Raw genomic sequence first — 20717 nt, forward strand, 5'->3', positions numbered from 1 at the left:
CATACCCCTGTCTATGGGTATCGCTAAGGGCAGAATTTGGCCTATAGAACCTGTATTACCCAGGAGGATAGAGGAGGTAGGAAAAAACCAGGTTGCCTTTCAGATCCCAGACAGAGATTGCAGGAAAAGCTCTTCCACTTTTAAACTGAGCAGGCTGGATTAGGAAATCCATGATGCAATAAACATGGAACCCCACAGTGCTCTTTCACATCCTTTTTTCATAGCCAAGCTACACGGTAAGGCAGAAAGTCCAAAGCTCAGTGCTGGGTGAATCTTTGATTCTGAAACTTTGGATTCCTTTAAGGCACTCAGTCAAAAGGAAGGCATCGTTTTAAAAAGGAAAAATAAACTCCTGATGTAAACCACCGCATTTTTATTTTGTACTATAAATAGAATTTCCCCACCTTTCCCATTTCCCTTAACAAATAAATGATACATGTAGCTGAACGTAACTTTAGTCAATAAAATATCAGTATGAGTGGCTTTTAACCATGAGGTAAGCATGGCCATTGAGAAGGCACCTCTGCATTAGGTAACAGGAGCATGCTTTACTACATAATATTGACATCTCTACATATTTCTGGTGATGTCCTATGAAAATACCTCCTTTATATCTAGGATTTACTGTATCTAATTATAATTCTTTTTGTTCCCCCTCCCCTTTGGCATTAGAGGCACTGAGGTGAAAGAAGTATGTCTGCAACCTTTGATGAGATCTTAGTATCAGGACTATGAATAAAAGTGTAAATTTCACTTTTTGCGCACTTAGCTGCCGTTCTCAGGGGAAGATACCATCATTCATTCCACTGTATACAATGAAAGTGTTTCTCTAGATTTTCATACATGTGGGTGGCTTACTAGGCTCCCTCTGCTGTTGGGGTGGTATTGACCTTTTGTCTCTTTCCAGTGTGCTCTTTGTACAGCTTTTTACCTGACTATGCGGTATCCTCGAGAGAGAAGTGCAGATTTGACAGAAAAACAAAAAAGAATGTGCTGAGATGTGCTGAATTTGAGAGCACGTGTTAATCAGCAGCTTCAGACGTGAAGATCATTTTGTTTGTGTTTCTGTTTGAGTATCCAGGTAAGAGTGTCGTGTGGAAGAAAAGTTCATGCAATGCTGACAAATGCGTTTTCCACCTCTGCCGTGACAGTGCTCTTATGGAATGGATGCAGCAAGCAGCCTGGCTTCATAGCAGCCTCATGTTGGACCAGGCAAAGGCTATAGCATTTTGGAAGACACAAAGGATTTGCAGCGATCTGGAATTGTAACAAGTGGCGCAGCTCTGAGCAAGCTGCTGTAAGGAGTTTCGATATAGAGTGGAGGGAACACTGTAATTACTTCTGTCCAGATACCAGTACCGCCAGCTCCTGGATGGATATCTCCTTGTTGAGGTAACGATCATACTGAGCCATGGTTAATTTTCCACTCTTTAAGGCATCCTCGATGGAAAATTCTTTGCCAGACTTTCTGTCTAGGATCACAGAGGACTCCCCATTAGGCCCCTTTATTGAGATCTCTTCCCAGTCACATTCCTGGTTCTTCAATTTGAGAAACAAGCTCCATTCAATGAGGCCGTATTTATGAGCTTCCTCTGGAGACATCTCGTTGCCGGTGTCGGGGTCTATGACCACAATGGAGCGCCGCAAGTGGTTCTCTCTCTGCTCTCTCTTGATGGCCACTGTCTTGAGGCGGTTCTGAAGTTGCTCAATCTCTGCATCTTTTTCTCTAGATAATGTCTTCAGATCTTCCAGCTCTCGCTCCAAGGTCTGGAATCTGGTGTCAAGATTCACCCTGCTGTCAACCTGGGTTATGTTTCGTAAATCCCGAGCTTCCGTTGCTGTGAGCTCAATCTCCGACTGCAGCCTCCTTGTTTCCAGCAGAAGATTCTGCTTTTCTAGGTGGAGTTTGTGGTTTTCCTCCCTCAAGAAATCTAGCTCCTTGGAGGACTTGGAATTGTTGAACTCCACCTCAGACAGCCTGGCCTCAAGGCGGTCGATGTCTGCATCTAGCTCCCTTTTACGCCGGCTCTCCTCCTCCAGGTTGCTCTTCAGCTTTTGAATCTCATATTCGGTGTCCCCTTTATCCACTTGGATGCTCTCTGAAAAGACTACTTTCTCCTTGACCTCCATCTTTTCCAGTGTGAGGAGCTTCTTCCTCAGAGCTTCCAGCTCAGCCTGCAGGACTTGCCTTCGGTGCTTCTCTTCCTCCAGCTCTAGCTTAAGGAGGGAGTGTTCTTTCTCTTGCTGCGGGTCTTGCTGGAGGATTACTTTCTGTTTCACAGTCACTCTCTCCGTTGTCTCCCTCTCTTGCTGTTCCAGCTCATTCAGCCTGACCTTCAGCCTCTGCACCTCAAGTTCAGCCTCTCTGCGGGCCTGCCTCTCTTTCTCAAGTTCCTCCAGCTGGCGCTCCAGCTCAGATCTCCTCCGTTGCAGCTTGCGCAGCTCTTCTCGCAGGGAGTCCATCTGCTTCAGCTCACTCTCAATACTCTCAGAGAAGGAATTGATCTCTGCTTTCAAGGTGGGATCTTGCTCAAACTTTACCACTTCCTGCTGGACCACTTTCTCCTTCACTTGTGAGAGTTCCTCCTCTTTCTGTCTGATCTTCTCCTCTTGGAGCAGCCTCTCCCTCTCCAAGTCAACGTGCTTCTTTTGTTCCTCTGCAAGCTGAGCTCTCAGGGACTCCACTTCCTCCTTGGTCTTGGGGTCTTCCCGGTATTGTAGTACCTCTTGGACGACTTCCTTCATCTGGACTTGAGGCTTGGTGTCTTTCAAGGTCTGAATCTCTTGCTTCAGCTGGTAGATCTCCACATCAGCTCTTTCAATCGCTCGAGTCTTGTCTACAATTTCTTCCCGGAGTCTCTGCAATTCCTTCTCAGTCTCAGGATCGGTCTTGTACTTAATGACCTCCTTGATAATTTCTTTCACCTCCACCTGGCCGCTTCTGTTCTTCAGGTAAGCCAGCTCATTCTGGAAGCTCTTCAGCTCCTCTTCCCCACCTCGATACCGCCTCTCCTGCTCCACCAGCTCCATGCGAAGGTTGGCTACTTCATTTTCAGCCTTAGGATCTGGACGCACTATCTCACGTACTTTTTCCTGAATGACCACCTTAGCATTTTCCTCCTCCAGGACCTGGATCTTTCTGAGCAGCTCAGCCTTCTCCCTCTCATTGGACCGGCTCTTGGACTTCTCGTCTTCATACTGGCGTCGGAGCTCGTTCACCTCCCTTTCTGTTGCCAGATCTTTCTCCACCTTCAGAACCTCCTTGACTGTGATCTTGCCCTCTGCAATGGCCCGCTCCCTCTCCAATCGTTTCATCTTGTCCTGCAGAAAGCTGAGCTCCTCTTCTTGCTTCTGCCTTTGATAGCTCTCCCTTTCCTTGTTCTCCTGTAGCACCCGGAATTCTGTCTCCAGCTGGGGGTCATTCTGTAGCTTCACCACTTCCTTCTCAGTAACCTTCTCCTGCTCTTTGTTCTTCTCCTCAGACAGCACGGTGATTTGGTGGCGCAGGAGGGTGACCTCGCTTTCTCGGGCTCCTTCCTGCCTCCTGAGGTCCTCCAGTTCTTCTTTCAACTTCAGGATCTCCTCTGCTTGTGCCTTGTCCTGCTCGATACGCAGGACCTCCTTCACCCTATACTCCCGGCCCCCTTCCCTCTTCTCATGCTCTAAGGCTTGCAGCTTCAATTTTAGGGCCTCCAGCTCATCCTGTAGCACCTGGTTTTTGCGTTGCTCTTCCGTCAGGTTTTGCTGCATTTTGTGGAAGCTCTCATCCAGCTGAGGGTCAGGCACTTTCTTCAGCACTTCCTTCTTCAGCACAGTCTCCTGGGGCTTCTGCTTCTGCAGGTGGAGGATGTCATTCTGGATGGTTTTGATCTCTCCCTCTAGCTGCTGTCGACGTTGACTCTCATCATCCAGCTCTTTCTTTATTTTCCAGGCTTCCTCCTGTGGCCTCTCAGGCTTACTAGTCTGGATAGACTCCTGCATCACTTGTACCTCTGGCTGCTGTCAGTAGAATAAAGAGTGCATGGTAAGGACAACCTTTCTCATTAGCAGTCACCGCTTGTACCTATCTTCAGCATCTATAATGGTAACAGTACTATGGGAGAACTTGGACTGGTAATTGACTACTGCATATTAGCAAGTACATATCCCTTTGTTGAACTAGTCCATAGGTTCTTAAACCACAGGGTCCCGACCACACCTTCTGCTATTCCATGGAAGGTGTGTCTGGCTATTGGGGAAGGAGCTCTGCTCACGAAAAAAGTTGAAAACAATTCAACCAATAAATTCTTAAGACTTGCATAACGCTCTCCTGCACCAAATGGGTAAGGGGAGGAGGTCGTTGGATGGGTTTGAGTTGGGTGGGCTCAAATGAGGTTCCTTCTACATAGTGATTTCCAGATGTAACATTAACTAGATCTTCTTTTAGTTGGCATACAAATATATGCAAGTCTGCTTTAATAAATATTGTAGAATAACTTTATGTTAAGCAAATTTAATCTACTTTAGTATGCATAAACCTCCTTCATTGCGGTGCAGAAGATGTGACCATCCAAAGTCACCTAGCTACGGTGCATGGTTTGGAAAGCCAAGCTCCTAGTTTAATCTCTATGCCAACTCTGTTACTTAGTTACCTGCTTCAGGAGATTCTGCGCAAATTCCAGGTTCTGCAGTCTCTGTTTATTGACAGCACTAACTTCAGTGAATTTCGCAGCCAGAATTGCTTCCTGTGAACGAGACAGGCAAGGCCGTCAGAGAAGGAAGTGGAATCAGAGCTGTTAATTGAGACTTCCTGAACAGAAAGAAAACAAATGGCAACATGCGGGAGAGGTCGGGAAGCCTGACAATGTGCAACTGGATATTTCTTTGAAATCCTCCCTTTACAGTGCTCTTACGTTGTTGTGGGTTCTAGTCCATTGGTTGCATGCACAGAAAAGGGGGTAACTTACCTGCAGCTAAAAGTTTTTGAGAGGTGTGGTCCTTACTTGTATTCCCTATAAGGGACACATATGTGCACTATGGATCTGAGTGTAGAACTTCTTGGAAGCAGTGTCCTTTGCCCCCCATATGCGCTGTAGCTCCCCTGGAGGGCATAATGGACGGGCCTCTCCAGTTTCCTTATTCTTTACCACAGTTACAAATTTTCTGGAAGGCGGGTAGTGGAATGCAGAGAAGGACCATGCATCTCAAAGAACCTCCTCTTACAGGTAAGTCCCCTCCATTTCTTCCAAGAGTGATGGTCCCGATGCATGTTCTACCCATTGGCGGTTTAAGAAGCAGGAGTCGCACAGATGGTGGGTGTGAGGATGCAGAGAGATATGAAGGCTGAATGTCGTACTGCTGTCCCCACAGCCATATTTGCAGTCAGTGACTGTTCCAGGGCCCGGTGTCTCAGGAAGGCAAGCAAAGCTTTCCAAGTGGCTTTCCTACAGATCTCTAAAATATGAGTGTGTCCCAGGGATGCAGCTGAAGTAGCTTGCTCTCTGGTGGAATGAGCTGGTATTCACTCTTCGGGGTGAGGGGGGACAGGAAAGGGGAATACCAGCTAGCAGGTAACAAAGATCATTCAAAATGGATCTCAGGTTGTAACTTTCTGCGTTAATACAGGTTGTTCTCTTGGTCGCTTTGCTATGGAAACAAATAGTCTAGTCATCTTCGTGACTCTTTGTTCTTTGCAGATAAAAGGCCAGAGCTCTCCAGAGAATGCAGTTCTCTCCTCTCCCAAGGCATGTGGTTTAGGAAAATACACAGGTAAATGGATGACCAGACTAATAAACTCCCTTGGGCATGATAAGGGGATAGGGGCATAGAGAGACCTAGAACGTAGTATCAGGTGGGCCCACTGAAAGCTTTCTGTTAGCTAGAACGTCAGCCAGAAGAATTAGCGATTGGAAATGCCACCGGGATGGACAGATTGGTCCCAGGTCATGTGGCCAGTGACTCAGAGGGAGTCTTAGTAAGAGATGATGGAACGGACGGGAAGTTCCGTGGAGGTGCGCTCTAGCGGGACAGGAGGGCTGTGGCATCCCTCGTAAGGCTCCTTAATTTCCTCCCACGGGGTGTGTAGCTCTGCTGCTGCCCTCTGCACTAGCTCGTGGTATTGCTGAAAATCATCCGACAGAGACGGAGAAGATGGAGTGACTGCCTCATCTGGTGACCAATGACGAGCTTGCTCCCAGAACCGTCTGATCCGCTCATCTTCCTCCTCTGAGTACCCTGGCAGAGCGGGCCACACAAAGCCAGGCAAGGGCTAGCAGGACATGTGCACCAACCCTGGGTGTCGAGGGCAGAGCTCCCACTGTGCCTCTCCCTGTAGATTTTTCTTTTGGGGTAAGGCTGTCCTGGGATATATATGGTCCCACTAGGAGCAGCCAACTTGGATGGGGGAAAGCAAATATGTCTTCCAGGTAGATATGTGTCTCCAGCCCTCCTGGAGTACAAGGAGGGTCCCTTCCTGGAGCTAGAAAGGCTGGAGCCTCTCCGGTCACCATGGGCTGATGGCTTCCTTCAGGGCCACAGTGCTGTCAGTACTGCCCAAGTTCCTCAAGTGGCTGGAAGAACCAGCACCTATACCTCATTTTCACCACAGGATCCAGCATCGGAACCATCGGCTCCAGACCCTTGCTGCCTCCTTTTGCCCAGAAGATTGAGCTGGACCTTAGACCTTAGTGCCCATGTGCATTGGCTCTCCTGATTTGGGTGGGGTTGGGGGAAGAGAGTTCCCTTTTTTGTGACTGACTTAGGAGGACAAGTCTCTATGTATGAGAATGGCCCTTACTTCCCTGTGGAGTCTTTCCCCTGGGCGAGGGGAAATACCCACTAGCCATGCTATGCTGCTATAAATGAACCGAGTGCAATTCTTACAGGAATGATGTGCTGCAAAGGTGCTAAGGACACCCAGGATTCTGACTTGGCCCGTGTGGCGCTAAGGAACTGGAGTGCTGTCGGCCTGCGCCGCCCTTTGTGCCCTTGTTTGGGAGCACGAGGAGAGCTACGGCACGGATGGCCCAGCGGGCTCCCAGTGCGTATCCCGCGTGTGACGTGCAAAGAGGGGCTGTCACTGTAAGTACAATAGTTTCCCTTCCTGCCCCTTGCTCCAGCAAATGCCCGTAATCGGTAAGGCAACCCGGGAAGAGGCCGGTCTCGACTCAGGTGGGCATCGTCAGCTGCATGGTGCAATGTGCGATGATGGAGGAACTAAGATAGCCAGACAATGGGTTATACAGGGCAAAGTAGCTTAAAAATGGCATGTCCGTGTATAGTAGCTATACCTTACACAGAGCATTGCAGCCCATAAAACCTGCCCCTCCAGCTGTAGCCTTGGGGGAGATTTTGTTGGGAACAAAGGGCACAGCTCAGATGCTGTTTCCTCTCCTTTCCCCAAAATCGCTGGGATGGGAGATAATTAATGATGAAGAATTCCCAACCCCGGATGAGGCTGAGGTCACAGACGTGAAAATCACCATCCATGTAATCACTGATCGCTCCTCAAAGCCATAACCCAGCCTTAGCTCCTCTCCACCCAGTCGAGCCTTACCTCTTCTTTCACTTTAGCTGCTGGAGACTGGAGTCTGGGCCTCTTGCTCGTGTAGCCGTTCCTTCCGTTTTCCAGGTCGAGAATAGAGCGTAGCTTCTCTGCTTCCAGTTCATAGTCCTGCAGTAGGGGGGTGATGTTAGAGAGGTGAGGATGTGTCCTCCTGACCACCCCCCCCCCCAGCTTGTGCATGGACCCAGCCTTTCACCTGCTAATTTAGGATTGTGGGATCTACAGCAACAGCAGCGAGACCTTTCTGTCTCATTGCCTGTTGTATCCACCCTGCTAATGCTCTCCATGGCTGCATCATGACTTTCATATTAAGTGCTTTAAAGTCTCTTGTCTTCAAGAAGGGAGAATTGACCCCTTCACATATAGAGAAACTGAGGCAGGCGTGTACTGACTAGACAAAGGCCGTGGAGGGAGTTGCTATGAGAGCAGGGATGGGACTAAGCTGTCCTTGCCTCTTCCATCCTTTAGCTCTCTCCCCAGGCCACATTGGTTTCCTTTTGCAGCCATTGCAGCCTATCCTCTCTCCGGGGTCAAGAAGGAATTTCCCCCTGGCAGAGATTCGGGTGGGGTCACCTTCCTCTGCAGCATGGGACAGGAGCACTTGCATGGTTAGAGGTCGTGGAACTTTGAAGTCTTTAACCCACGAATTGAGGCGAGGAATCCCTTTCATGCACGGGTGAGTGAGGGTCTGTGGCCTGCGGTGTGCAGGTCAGCCTGGTCCCTTAGTCTCTCACCTCTCGCGAGAGAATCCCGCTCCTTACCTTCACCGCCTGCTGGTACTGCTGGGCATCAGCCGAGACCTTCTGTACCTCCTGCTCCTTCCTTGCAATATCACCCAGCAGCGTCTATAAACAAAGAGCCCAGCAGTTTGGTGCTTTGGAGGACTCCCGTGAAGGGCTCCCCTCCCATTTGGACATATGCCCCCGCACGGCAAAGTGCAGCCCTGGAGCACCCGCAGAAAAAGAGTCGGAGCTCAGCACCCACCACCCATCAGCTGATGGGGAGAGAGGAGCTTGGGGGAGGACAGAGAGGAGGGGCTCTGGGGGAAGGGCTGAGTGGGGGTGAAGCCTCGAGGCAAAGCAGGGGTTGAGCATGCCCAGAAGGAAGGAGCAGCACTGGGCAGGCCTGTGGTAAGGACAGAGCTGGCTTTCAGACTGAGGTGCCTTGCCAGAGCCCTGTGTTGGCTCAGCAGGAACTCTTCATCAGCCAACCTAGTCACCTGCTGTGTCCTTACCCCCTGCTGTAGGCGCTGCTGGGTGCCCCCCCCCTCGCAGCAGGACTGGGGGGTGTTGGTGGCCGTGGCCTGGGAGGGTCCCTGCAGCATATGGGCCCGCAGAGAAGGAATTACCGTTTGGTGGTTGAGCTTCGTTTCCACTTGTTGGATGTTGTCCGTCTCCTGCGGCTCATAGTTCGGCACGTTACAAAGGAACTGGTTGACTTCGTTGTAGCCGGCGCGGTAGGTGGAATAGGATGATTTTGCTTTCTGCAGGGTCTGCGACCTGCAAGGGGGTTAGGGGATGTAACACTTCCCAAGCTACTCCAGTGTCTGTCCGTTTCTCTGGCCCCATCCTCCCAAAGACACACACACTTGGGGCCCGAGTTCTCCCCAGGACTCCCCTTCTGCAGGCCCTACACCGTATTTCCTAGGAGGTGTTTTCTGCAGGAGAGTATAAACCAGGCTGCAGTTGTTTACTCCTTCCTGTCCCCGGAGGCCTAAGCGATGGCACCTCTGAGGTCAGGGAGGAGGCTTGTGAAGTTCAGCTCTAACCAAGCACTATACACTGTTCACCTCTCTCCAGAGACCCTGCAGGTGTGCTGGAACCATTGGCGACAGTGGACTAGAACTACCCACGGGCATGGCGCTTGCCAGCCCCAAAGGTGTCTGTGTCCTGAGACGCTTAGAGCGCTAAGATGTGCATGCAGCACAGCACAAACGTCAGTCACCGAGGGGGGAGCAGAGACCGTGCCGTTGCCTGGTTGGGTATCGGGGGCGGTTGGCTGGTGAAGAGCAAGGGGATGTGGCAAGGGAAGTGCTTGGAGAGTCGTCAGACCTCTGGCACAGCGCGAAGGCAGACGGGAAGAGGAGGGTGAGGGACAGAGGAGAGGTGTGCGGGTGGAGTGTAGGGAGAGGGAGATGGGTCAGGACAAGTGTACCAAGCCTGAAGGGGCCTGATCTTGATGTGGAGTGAAAATGAAGGCCGGTTTAGTGGGGAGACCAAGTCAGAAGCAGATGGGAGAGGCTGTGCTGGAGGGGAATTCATTCACCCTTTGTTCAGCCCTGTGGACAAAATGGTCATCACTACTCCAGTCTCCTCTCTGAGACCATTTAACACCGGGGCTCCCCAGATCTGCCCTGCGGGGACACTGAAGAACTGTCCGTTTCTCCTTCCCCGGGCCTTTAATGGCAAACTCCCATCAGCTCTGTATACACCCCTGTTCACCCATCCCTGTGTCCTGGGGGATCCGTTCTGCCCGAGTTGATTCCATTCCTATCAGTCATGTTCTGCTGTAAAAACCCACGTGCCAGGAGACGAGGGGCTCCCTCTCCTAGCCTGTGTCTCCGGTGTGCGGTCCTGGCGCCTCACCTGCGGTCGATTTGCTTGCTGAGGTTGTTGAAGCGCTGGCTGAGTTTGTGGAGCTCGGCTTCCTGGCGCTCGATGTCGGGGCAGTGCTCCTGAAAGCGGCTGGCCAGGGAGCTGGAACACGTCTTTGCTTGTTGCAAATTCTGCTCTGCCTCATTGAGCAGAGACCTCTTGGCCTGCAGCTCCGCGCCCGTGGCCTGGAATGGGAGGAGGAGAATGATAGGGTTGCTGGATGGATACTACGGCTTTCACCATGTCTCGCTCTGACATAGAATCACAGGGCTGGAAGGAATCTCGAGAGGTCACCCGGTCTTGTCCCCTGCTCTCACAGCAGGGCCAAGCACCAGCTAGACCATCCCTGCTAGATCTATCCAGCCTGCTCTTCGATCTCTCCAGTGCTGGAGATTCCACAACCTCCCTGGGCAATTTATTCCAGTGTTTCACCACCCTGACAAAAGTTCTTCCTAATGTCCAACCTGAACCTCCCTTGCTGCAATTTAAGCCTCTCATCCTCCGAGAATAGGAATGTGGCAGAAGAGCTAGTATAGTGGTGGGTAGGGTGCTTGTCCAATAGAATGGGGACGTGGGCTTACGTTCCTGCTCTGCCTGATAGGGGATATGGACTTGAACCCAGGTCTTCCACATCCCAGCAACGTGGCCTGGCTACCCAAGCTTGGCTGAGGCTCTAGTTGTGAAGGTTGCTGGTCACTCAAGCGCATCCCTGTGCACAACTACCCCTTTCAGCCCTGAATTCTGTACTACCCCAGGCAATCGCACCCTGGCCATGACACAGCGGGGGCGGGGAAGGGGAGGCCCTGGGGCTGCCCTGGGACTAGGAGCTAGAGGTGGCTCCTCTGCTGTGGGGCCCTTTAGCTCTTCTGTTCTGAGTCCCGGGGGCGCCCTATAGTCCAGTGAGCAGTGCCTGGCGGGCATTAGAATTGTGGGTTGCTGCGTGCAGGGCACTCGCTGAAGGGGTGCACCTTGGGGGCAGTGAGGCAGGGGCCTCCCTGATTATCCCTCGTGATGCGATGAAATCTGAACAGAGCCCACCCCCTGTCAAGCAACCTCTTCTCAGGACTGCGGACCTCCCCCCTCACCCCCCGAGGAAAATGGAACGGGCCCAAGCCTGCTCCGTCTTTGCTGAAATGTCACAGCTGCGTTTTGCCTGGTCCCTTGAGCAGACACCTGGGCCAGGTTTTCTAGCCTGTATCTGTTTATCGGGCAGGGGGCTAGGTTAGAGACTTGGCTAAAGGACCCCTTACCAAGAGCTCCTCTTTCTTATGATCTAGGGCCTGCAGGTCCTCCGGCACAGTATCCTCTAACACCAGTTTGTTTTCATATGCAGACAGCAGGTCTCGGCCTTGCTGAAGGCTCTTCTCAAGGCGAGTGGCCACCTCCACCCTGCAAACACAGGAAGAGGGTCACTGCGCGCCCATGCCACTGCTGAAAAGCCTGGGTTCAGCCTGGCGGAAGCCATAACGTACTTTTCCCGGGCAGCACCGAGCAGCTGGACCACGTGGTCGTACTTCTTGTTCGTGTCCTCTACCTTGTTCCTCACCAAGGTGGCACTGCCAGCGCTGGGCATGGCATCAATAAAGGCCTCACACTCCTGGATGATCTTGGCTTTCTCCGGCTCGATGCAGCGGAGCTCGTTGGAGGTATTCTGCGGTGAGAAGAAAGCCTCTGAACAGGACTCTAGCAACCGGAGGACAAATAAGGCAGCAGTTCCTGGCTGCCACGGGCGGGTAGGGAGAGTCACACTGAGACATGCCCCCTCTTCCAAATACAGGGGGAGGCTTTTGTGCGAGGTGGGTCTGTGTGTTGGGATACCGTGATGTTCTTTGAGGACACTCAGGGACAAGCAGCAGCCCATTGCTACGGCATGGCATTTCTTTGCAGCACCATGCCGTTGTGCAAAACGTTACTCATCCCTGCATCAACTCACTTTCCAATATTCCATCATCCACCCTATTTTAATGTCCAAGAGTGTGTCCTCTCCACTCGCCCTACCTCATCCCCCTAGTATTCCCTGTTTACAGTGAGCCCCATACAGAACAGTCCCTAGCCACGTTAAGGCCACTTCACCTGATTTCTGACACCATCACAGTGACAACAGAGATCTGAATTTTCGGGCAGAAGTCTTGTCTTTCAACGCAAGAAACTTTGCTTGGTTTGTATATTCATGGAATATGCCAGGGTTGTTAGTGGCTTGGGTCTCCTGCCCTCTTCTATCCTGTTTGTTTCTCAAGCCAGCTGAAGATCAAGGGCTGATAATTTCCCACTGCTTAAACAGACTCCCCCCAAGGTGGGAATTTTTTGTTTTGCATCCCCCCTTCTTCCATAGAAATGTATCAGGGTCAAGATGGGTCCCAGTACCAGGCGATATGGTCACAGGCCTTATTAGTTCAATCACCTTTAGACTTACAGGACAAAGAAGTCTGTTTACAAGTTCTTAAGTTGATCACCAAGTTGTTAAGGCTGCGAGGGCGGCGGGGGGATACACACCAGTAATGGCTCTCATTAGCACATTTAAAGCTATAAACAGCCTCCTATTTCTAACTTCACATAAAAGAATGGTTACATGCTCCAAAATAGGAACTACTCACCCAGCAGACTAACCGTAAAATCGATAGGTCACTTGTCTAAAGCATCTGAGAGTTATACATATTTATATTCACACGCTAGTTTTCATAAAGCGTGGGGTGTGGGGCCATCACAGAGCAATGGCCGCTAAAAATAGTGGCACTTCTGTACCTTTCCTTTTCTTTCTGAATATGTGGAGAGGGGATTTTGCGGCACAGGGCATTGGCATGTCTCTGCATTGGCAGCCAAGAGCTTGGTAGCTGAGCAAACAGACATTCAAAGGACCCCTTTCTACGCGGAGGGAGATTCCTTAGCTGGCTTTTCAGCTGGGGTGTTTCCTGAACCAAAGTTGCTTTCGTGGCTCTTGCTGCATAGGTAATTAGCCTATGAAGTGGGAAAATGCCCTCCCCTGCCTTCCCCATCTCGGTTACCTTAAGTTCCTTTGAGCGCTCGGCACTGTCCTGCGCTGCCCGGCTCTGCTCCAGCGGGGGGCGTAAGTTTGCCGTTATCGCCTTCTCCTGCTTGTCCAGGTCGCTGTTCACTTTCTCCAGCCCTGCTAGCAACTGGCGCACCTGTACAGAGGTAGCATCTAGAGAGCCAAGGGGCGTGGGGTTAGAGGCTGTGGGAAGCAGAGACTGGACAGAGAGCGAGCGAGCTGAGGACAGCCAGATCCCCAGCTCCCCCTACTGCAATCCTGCCCCCAACCCCTGGACCTTGGGGCTAATAGAAATCTGCCTCCTAGCTGGGTGGCTCCAGTCCACTTCTTGATGCTGCTCAATGACCTTCCTATGACCTTGTAGCACAGGACAAGCCTTTGCGGGAGGCACTTCGCCACACACAGCTGGCCTGCCTGGCTCCCTGTTCCAGCATCTCTGCCCCTTTGTTCCCTGGAGAGGAAAATAAGCTGGGCCACTCCTGGGCCCTGTTTTCCTGGACGAGAAGTGCCAGGAGCTGCCAGCTGCCATAGAGCCGCTGCTAAGGAAGCGGCTGACCACGAACTCAGCTGTCTTCTTGCAGCAGGAAGAGAAGGACTCTCTTGCCGTTACTGGCCCAGAACACAGAGGACCCGTGACCCAGGAACGGAAGCCAGAGCCTGCTGCCACCGGTTCACGGCGAGCTACCAGGCGTCATCCTCCCTTAGGCTGGCTGGAAGATGTGGCGAAGGCTTGTCAAAGGGATGCCTGTGTGAAGACCCACCTCCAATGCCATCCGCCTTCAGCCCTTCCCAGCGTTGCTGCAGCGCCGCCTTGCTGCTGGCTGTCTTCTGCTTGATGCTCTGGTACTGGCTGGCAATGCTAGAGAGACACCGTGCAGGAAGCGAGGTTAAGGCCTGTCTCGTCACCCTTTCAGTGCCGGATGCTGCCAGTAACATCAGGACTGTCACCCGCGTGCTGGCCAAGCTACTGCCCTGCCTTCTGGGGGAGCTCTGCACCATAAGCGAGGACTTGTCGCCGAGGTACAAGGGTGCCCCTCCCAGCAGCCCTGTCCCCGCAGGCAGCATGTTCAGCTGCTGTCAGCTCCGGCTCCTCACCGAGGAAGCAGAGCAAGGGGCTGCCTTGAATTGCTCTCTGGCCATCCGGCTCTGGTGCTGGTGGATGGGCAGAGGAGGGCTGCTGGGCTCTGGAAAGAGCCCTGTGAGTAGCAGGGTTGCCATAAGGCGGAGAGTAGGAGGGCAGTGAGGGAATACGACAGTCCTGCTACCTCCCGCTCTGCCGGGTCTGCCCTGCGGGGGTCTGTTCGTAGCCCTGCTGCGGTGCCACCTGGCGCCCGCTGCGCGAAGGCTGAGAAGCTGCTGCAGCTCTATCAAGGAGGCCCAGCGTCACTGTCTCCCACTTCCACTGAGAGCAGCCTGGGCCCTGAGGGGCTATGCCCTGGCTTCCTGCTGCGGTTCTCTCTCGGGACGGGAAAGGCTCGGGGAGCAGAAGAGCCTCGGTCAGACCCTGACCCCAGAGCATGGCCCAGTGAAGCGCCCCCCCCCACACACCATGGTTCCCTGTTGCGTTGGTTCAGAATGAGCCCGGTGCTATCCCCGGGGGTGTCCAGCTCAGCAGGAGGGAGAAGGCCCAGTCCCACCCTTGTTCGGGGGCGGGAACCTTCTCTGGGTTGGGGGCCGCATACAAGTGAGAAGCAAAAAACCGACCAAGCAACCCTCACTGAGGTGGCCCCGAGGAGAAAGTCGCTCCCCTCGCGCACCACAGCCTACGGGGGCCCAGGCTGGTAAATCTTGTGTGCGCCAACCCAGCAGCGGGGGGGGGGCTTGGCGCATGAGTGCAGGCTCCCCAATGCTGGGGGGGACCCAGAGTCTTGGGTTCCCCACCCCTACCCTAGCTCAGGCTATGCTGAAAAGGGGCCGGGCCGCACGTACCTGTCAGTGAGTGCTAGCGCTTCGGGGTCTGGGGGGGGAATCATGAAGCACACCCCGGGGACGCGGCTCTCGTTTCCGGAATTGTCCGTTACGTCCCAGATGTCACTGTTGTTGTTAGTCAGGGTGTATCGGGCTCCACGGGTAACCTGGCCCTAGGGCAGAAACCAGTCAGTTACCACCGCCACCACGCTGGGCTAGTGCACGCCTTCCTGGGCCACGGGCCCGGTGGTGAACGCGCAGCCCTACGGCTTTTCCCAGGCAGGCAGGCTCCCCCGCCCCTGCGCCGGCCGGTGGGTAGCAGGGTCCTTGGAGAAAATGCAGCTGTTCCCTTGTGGGGGTTGTTCTGGCTCTTTGACCACTTGCTGGTTCAAACGTGGCTGCTAAGACTGTCCCACCCACCGCCATGCATTCAGTCCTCAGGGCGCCTCTGTCAGGCAGGGCTGTGCTGAGCTTCCTGCAGCAAACGCAGGGCCCTGCCCTTCCCTGGTCCCTCCTCTGCTTGCCAGCAGGAGAAAGCACCCTGGGTCTGGCTGCTAATGTCAGCCGGCTGGGGGCTGGCTTAGATGCAGAGCGCTTCTCTTCAAGTGCTGTGTGTGGCTCATGTACGCCTCTTCGGGACACCACCGCCCTTCATCCCGGCTTGCATCGCTTTACAGGGGCGGGGAGGAGAGACAGTGCAAATAAACTCCCTGAAAGGGGCTAGTTGGAGCTGGCAGGCTCCCTCCCTGCGGCTGCGGGTAATTTCCTTTCCTGAGCTGCAGGCTGGTGGCTGTGCTGTGGGTAATCTCTCTCCTCCAGCCCTGCTGCCCACGGCACTCAGCCAGGAGGGGCCAAGGCTCGGGGTACCCGGCAAAGGAAGGCAGAGAAGTGCTTGGGGGCTGGGTTAGCCCGTGCTCCGTTGTTATCCTGAACTAGGCTACCACCACCAAGAAGCTGCAGGAGAAAAGACCCTCCAGGCTAGCTGTGTCTGGCTACTACCGTCCTCCCCCGACACACGTCCCCTCTCTTCCGGGCAGGGCCTACACGGACCAAGTTCTATTTTAATCCCTAGGCACCAGGAAAACTTCCATTTTTAGCCAGGCCCCCATGGAAGGGGGGAGACAGGTGGGGCCCCCGGAGCCCCAGGATCTGGGTGCTAGAGGGAAAGATTACCTCCTCGCCTTCGTAGTCACAGAGCGCCTCCACGGGGATGGGCTTGAGTGGGCTCTTCCAGCGGTACTTCAGAGGCAGCACCTGCTGGCTGTGCTTCTGCAGGGACGTCACCACTGCCTCGTACTTGTCCAACGCCTTCTCCTGGTCCTGAGGGGAAATGAAAACCCCCCGAGGTGGGAGGCTTAGCAATGTGCTGCTGTGGACCATGGCAACTAGCGGGCTGTGCATGTGGCGTGTTGGCCATGGAAGGGAGCCCTGGGGCAGTTTGAAATGCTCCCTCAGGCCTCCGCTACTAGGGCCCTTTAAACGAGAGGTTTCGTGTGGCATCGTCACGCTGCAAAATGTCAAGAGACGCGAGCGCAGTCTCCTCAGCTGAGACTCAGAGGCTGAGATGTGGTTGGAGGCCCCGTTGCTGCCTTTCCCATTTCCACGGACGAGGTGCTGCAGCTGCCCACGGGCCCCGCGCAGCGTTGGTGAGCAAATGGGAGGGGGAATGTGCTCGCCTGCTCTTTGCTCCCTTGACGGGGGCGTGCCATCGCAGCCGGCGAGCAGCGGGCAAGAAATGCTTCTGTGTCTGGGGGGGAAGGGGCTGGGCTTTGAACTCGTCTTGGTGGGAGCGTTCGCTGAGGGAACGTGTGATCGGTGAGGTGTGACAGCCAGAAGCCTGGTGTTCTGGGACAGGGCCGCCTAGGGCAGGGGTACAGACAAAGAGCCAAAATAGTGGTGGATGCAGTGCAATGAGACGAGGGAAAGAAGTGCTTGAGGAAAAAAAAAAAGCTTCCCCTTTAACACCCAGGTGTGGCTGCCCCTTTAACAGCGGCATCCTGACCAGACAAGGAAAAAAGGTCAGAACAGGGGAACGCAGAACAGCCCTGGGTGCGGGAGCCGCAGTTTTTCCTTGGGAGAGTCACATGCGGCTCGCAAGCCACCCCTGGCCAAGGGGGAGAGCGGGGCGGGACCAGTACAATTCGCTAAGGACCTGTCCTTGGTGCTTACCCTTAGTGCCAGCCCCTAACGCTTGGGCCCAGCATTGAAGCAGGGGCTGGAGACTTGGGGGTGTGGGGAAGGAGGAGGGCGACTGGCTGCCTGCACTGGGGTGGAGGCATGTCCCATTAGCGTGTATGTGGCTGTGCAGCTCTCTGGCCTGGGAGGACCCCGGCTGCTCCGCTGGGCTTTTCCCTGAGTGGGTGGCTCTGTGGATTGAGGTTTCCCCCACGGGTGATTTGGCCAGGCCCTGTGACAGTCGAATGATGTTCCCAACTGAGCAAGTACTGATGTGATGGGAGAATCCCAACAGGCCAGTCCTCTGCTCCCTCAGCTCGCCTGGGGCTGGGCTAGCAGGCCGGAGAGCAGCCAGCACAGAACAACGAGCAAGGGAATGCAGGGGCTGGGCCAGCTCTCGCCCTGGGCAGAGACCAGGGGCCTGCAGACTTCTCGCAGCACCTGCCCTGCTGGCACAAAGGTTCCTCCCAGCACGCATGCCAGTGTCCTGCTGCTACTCACGTCCAGCTCCCTAAGAAGCGACTCCAGCTGGTATCTGTCCTTGAAGTCAGGGCTGTATTTCTGGTCCAGGTCGGTGTCCACCTTCTTCAACAGCTCCTGGGCATCCGCAGCGTCCTTCTGGAACTGCAGGAGGGCCAAGCAAGACTCTTGTGTAGAGAGAGCCCTCGCGGGGAGAGAGATCAGACACCTGCACCGGCCCAGCACAGGTGGGTGCAGCATCCTCTTGTGGAGGGGGGGGAGTGGGCAGGACCAGGGGGGCTGGGCCAGGGCTTGGTGAGCCCCAGGGCAGCAGGGTGCATGGGGGGGGGGGGGGTTCCTTGGCAGCCCCACACTGCACTGCCTCTGCTGTGCTCTCTGCTGTTTGGGGGCACTTGCATTTCACGTCTCCCCAGCGTGGGGCTGCTGAGCCTGGCGCAGTCTTGCCAGAGGAGACCCAAGTGCCCCGTAGATGCAGAGAAGCAGAAGCTGCTCAGTGGTCCCCGCCCCCAAGGGGAAGACACTTGAGCATCCCTCCTGTGTGTTTCAGCATCCCAGCCCGGCTCACTCCTCTGGGAGCCGTCACGCCTCGGCCTCTGCTCCTGCTCCGCCCGTCCCCCCGTCCGAGCATCTGCGTGGCTCCATGCAGCCCCAAGGCCACCAGGTTCTCCAGCAGGGAAGCCGTGAGGCCTGGTTCAGCCCCTGCCAGTGTGGAGATGTCCCCCTGGGATTCCTCCAGCGCCGCCCTGCCCCACCTGAGGGACACGGGGAGCGGCAGGACAGCTGAGGACTTGCTCTCCTCGGGGAGGTGACTATCCCCCTGCGCTGTCAGGGGCCTGGCGGTGACCGCGTGGGGGAGGTGTGACGTGACGTGTGTGTCTGAGACACCCCCCTCAGGAACGGATGCCACCCCCTCACTTCCCATCTGCACTCGCTCTGGCTCCTCCCTCCCTCAGCTGCTTCTCGTCTCAGCACCCTCTGCAGCGTGTGTTCCCGTTCCCTGGGGAGCCCGACGCTCCCAGGCACGGAGGTGGGGAGGGCTCTGGGGCCTATGCTGCTCCCTGGGGGGCGAGGGGAATTCAGGACACAGCGGTGACTGAGCGGGACTTGGGAGGGTCGTGTGAGGGCGTCACAGCAGAAGCTCTGCTCTCTGGGGCTCTTATGCCGGGGTTCTACAGAACGCCCGAGCCCCACGTTCTCCAGTGCGTTATCCTCCCCGCTCCCTTTGCAGGCACCGTCCTTTGGGTGGGGAGTGGGGAGGCACCGAGATCAGGCCCAGCGCCTCCGAGGCCCTGCTGGAGTCAACGGGCGTTGGGAGTCTCCAGACCTCTGCAGATCTGGGCCTCTGTGACTTGCCCAAGCTCGGGCAGGGATTAAACCCAGCTGGCCCGTGCCCAAAGTCCTGAGCCAACCTCCTCTTTGCAGCTGGAGTCTCCGTCTCCAGACAGCTTCAGAGCGAGGCTGGTGCCTCTCTGGCTGAGGGGTCAAAGGCAAGGCTGGAGGCACAGGGTGGGGTAACTGGGCGACTTTCTCTGGCCTGGGCTGTGCAGCCAGCCTGGATGATCAGTGATCCCTTTGGGCCTTGTAGTCTATGAAACGCTGAGTCTAGCATCCCGGCCCTTAGCGTTGGCAGATAGACACAGAGCGCCTGGGGCTGTTGCCAGCATTCAGAGACACTCAGACCGAGCCGCTGCTCCCCCAGGGCCTACCGAGAAGTAGGCGCCTTCCGAGCCCGGGAGAGTGGTACCTTGTGATAGTCCTCCATGAATTTCAGATGGCTCTCCTCACAGATCAGTAAGTTGAGATACTCCTTCCAGTCGGCATGGACAGCCTCCATGTGAGCCTACAACACACCAGCCACGTCACAAGGGGGGCAGCGGGCATGTGGCGGAGGCTTGCGCCTGCCCCGGGGTTAATATTGGCTCCAGGGAGGAATCCTGGGTGGGGATTTACTCGGTGACACAATCGTGAATGGGGTTTGAGCTGTGGGGTTGAGCCGCAGGAGCAGCCTCTTGGCCCGTTCTCCTCTGGGGGCTGACGGCTTGAAAGCAACTCGCCAGTTTGCTACTGGGCTAAGTTCTCTCGTGGTGTAACTCCACTGAAATCAGCGGCGTTACTCCACCTAACTGAACCTGCTTGCTCCCCAGGGGAAATCGCCACCTTCTATCTCCCCGTGTCAGAGCAGAGAGGGCCAGAAGGCAGGACACACTGAGTGGGGACAGCGGTGAAAAAACGTGTCCTGTCTTTCGACACCGATTTATTTTAACAGCTCTGCTTGTCAGGGAGGAGCAGGAGAACAGGCCAGGTGGAGGTGGGGGTATGTGGATCTCTGTTTCTCCGCTGTACCCGAGTCATACAGTTGGAACAGCTGGGAGCCCTTGTGGTGGCACCTGGCAGCTCGGGAAGCTGTGGAAAGCTGAGGAGCCGGGACAGGTTGAATGCCAGTCCAGGACAAGGCATTCTCTGCGTGGTGTCACCTCAGGGTGCTGCTCAGGGTCAAGCGGGCACCTGTGGGTCTCTCCGGGGCATGCGGGGAGAAGACAAACCCGTTCACCTCGGGAGCTCTCACCTCAATGGGGTTCTTCCCGGGGTGGTTTTGGGCCAGGAGCTGGTCTCCCTCCACGTGCAACTTGTTGACAGTCTCCTCTTTCTCTTCCAGCTTGCGGCTGATGAAGTTCTAGACAGAGGCAGCGAGAGTGTCGGGCTCCGAAGGGAACCTCAAGCAAACAGACGGGCACACAGGAACCCTGGTGACACCAGGGGGCAGCGGCCCTGACTTATGCCCCAGATTTTACCTGCCTTCAAATGAAGGGGTCTGACTCCTGGGGGTCCTCAAAACCAGAGCCCTGCCCTGCTGCACTTAGGCCCCTCCTTTTGTTAGAGAGGCTTGTAAAGTCTCCGAAGGGATTCTCTCCAAGATTCCACCCAGGTAAATCCAGCAGGAGCGAGAGGAGAGACGAGACGCGCATCATTGTTCTCTCGGTTGGGCGTTAGGGCCCGAGTCTGGACGTGT

General features: G+C 54.9%; 1 protein-coding gene across 1 annotated transcript in view; it reads right to left on the bottom strand.

Annotated features, from left to right (window-relative positions):
* Positions 1 to 356: 356 nt before the first annotated feature.
* PPL (periplakin) overlaps positions 357 to 20717 on the bottom strand; it is a 47270-nt gene continuing 26909 nt past the window's right edge. The window contains exons 8-22 of the mRNA XM_075899226.2: positions 20274 to 20381; positions 19452 to 19547; positions 17729 to 17851; positions 16226 to 16372; positions 15074 to 15225; positions 13906 to 14003; positions 13140 to 13297; positions 11610 to 11788; positions 11388 to 11526; positions 10129 to 10322; positions 8892 to 9042; positions 8305 to 8388; positions 7535 to 7651; positions 4632 to 4724; positions 357 to 3999 (exon numbers count right to left, since the gene is read on the bottom strand). Coding sequence (XP_075755341.2) covers positions 1336 to 3999; positions 4632 to 4724; positions 7535 to 7651; positions 8305 to 8388; positions 8892 to 9042; positions 10129 to 10322; positions 11388 to 11526; positions 11610 to 11788; positions 13140 to 13297; positions 13906 to 14003; positions 15074 to 15225; positions 16226 to 16372; positions 17729 to 17851; positions 19452 to 19547; positions 20274 to 20381 — 4503 coding nt within the window. The 3' untranslated portion in view covers positions 357 to 1335. The remainder of the gene's footprint in view (positions 4000 to 4631; positions 4725 to 7534; positions 7652 to 8304; positions 8389 to 8891; positions 9043 to 10128; positions 10323 to 11387; positions 11527 to 11609; positions 11789 to 13139; positions 13298 to 13905; positions 14004 to 15073; positions 15226 to 16225; positions 16373 to 17728; positions 17852 to 19451; positions 19548 to 20273; positions 20382 to 20717) is intronic.

Source organism: Pelodiscus sinensis, chromosome 15 (assembly GCF_052426305.1).
Source record: "Pelodiscus sinensis isolate ZL-2025 chromosome 15, ASM5242630v1, whole genome shotgun sequence".
Lineage (NCBI taxonomy): Eukaryota > Metazoa > Chordata > Testudines > Trionychidae > Pelodiscus > Pelodiscus sinensis.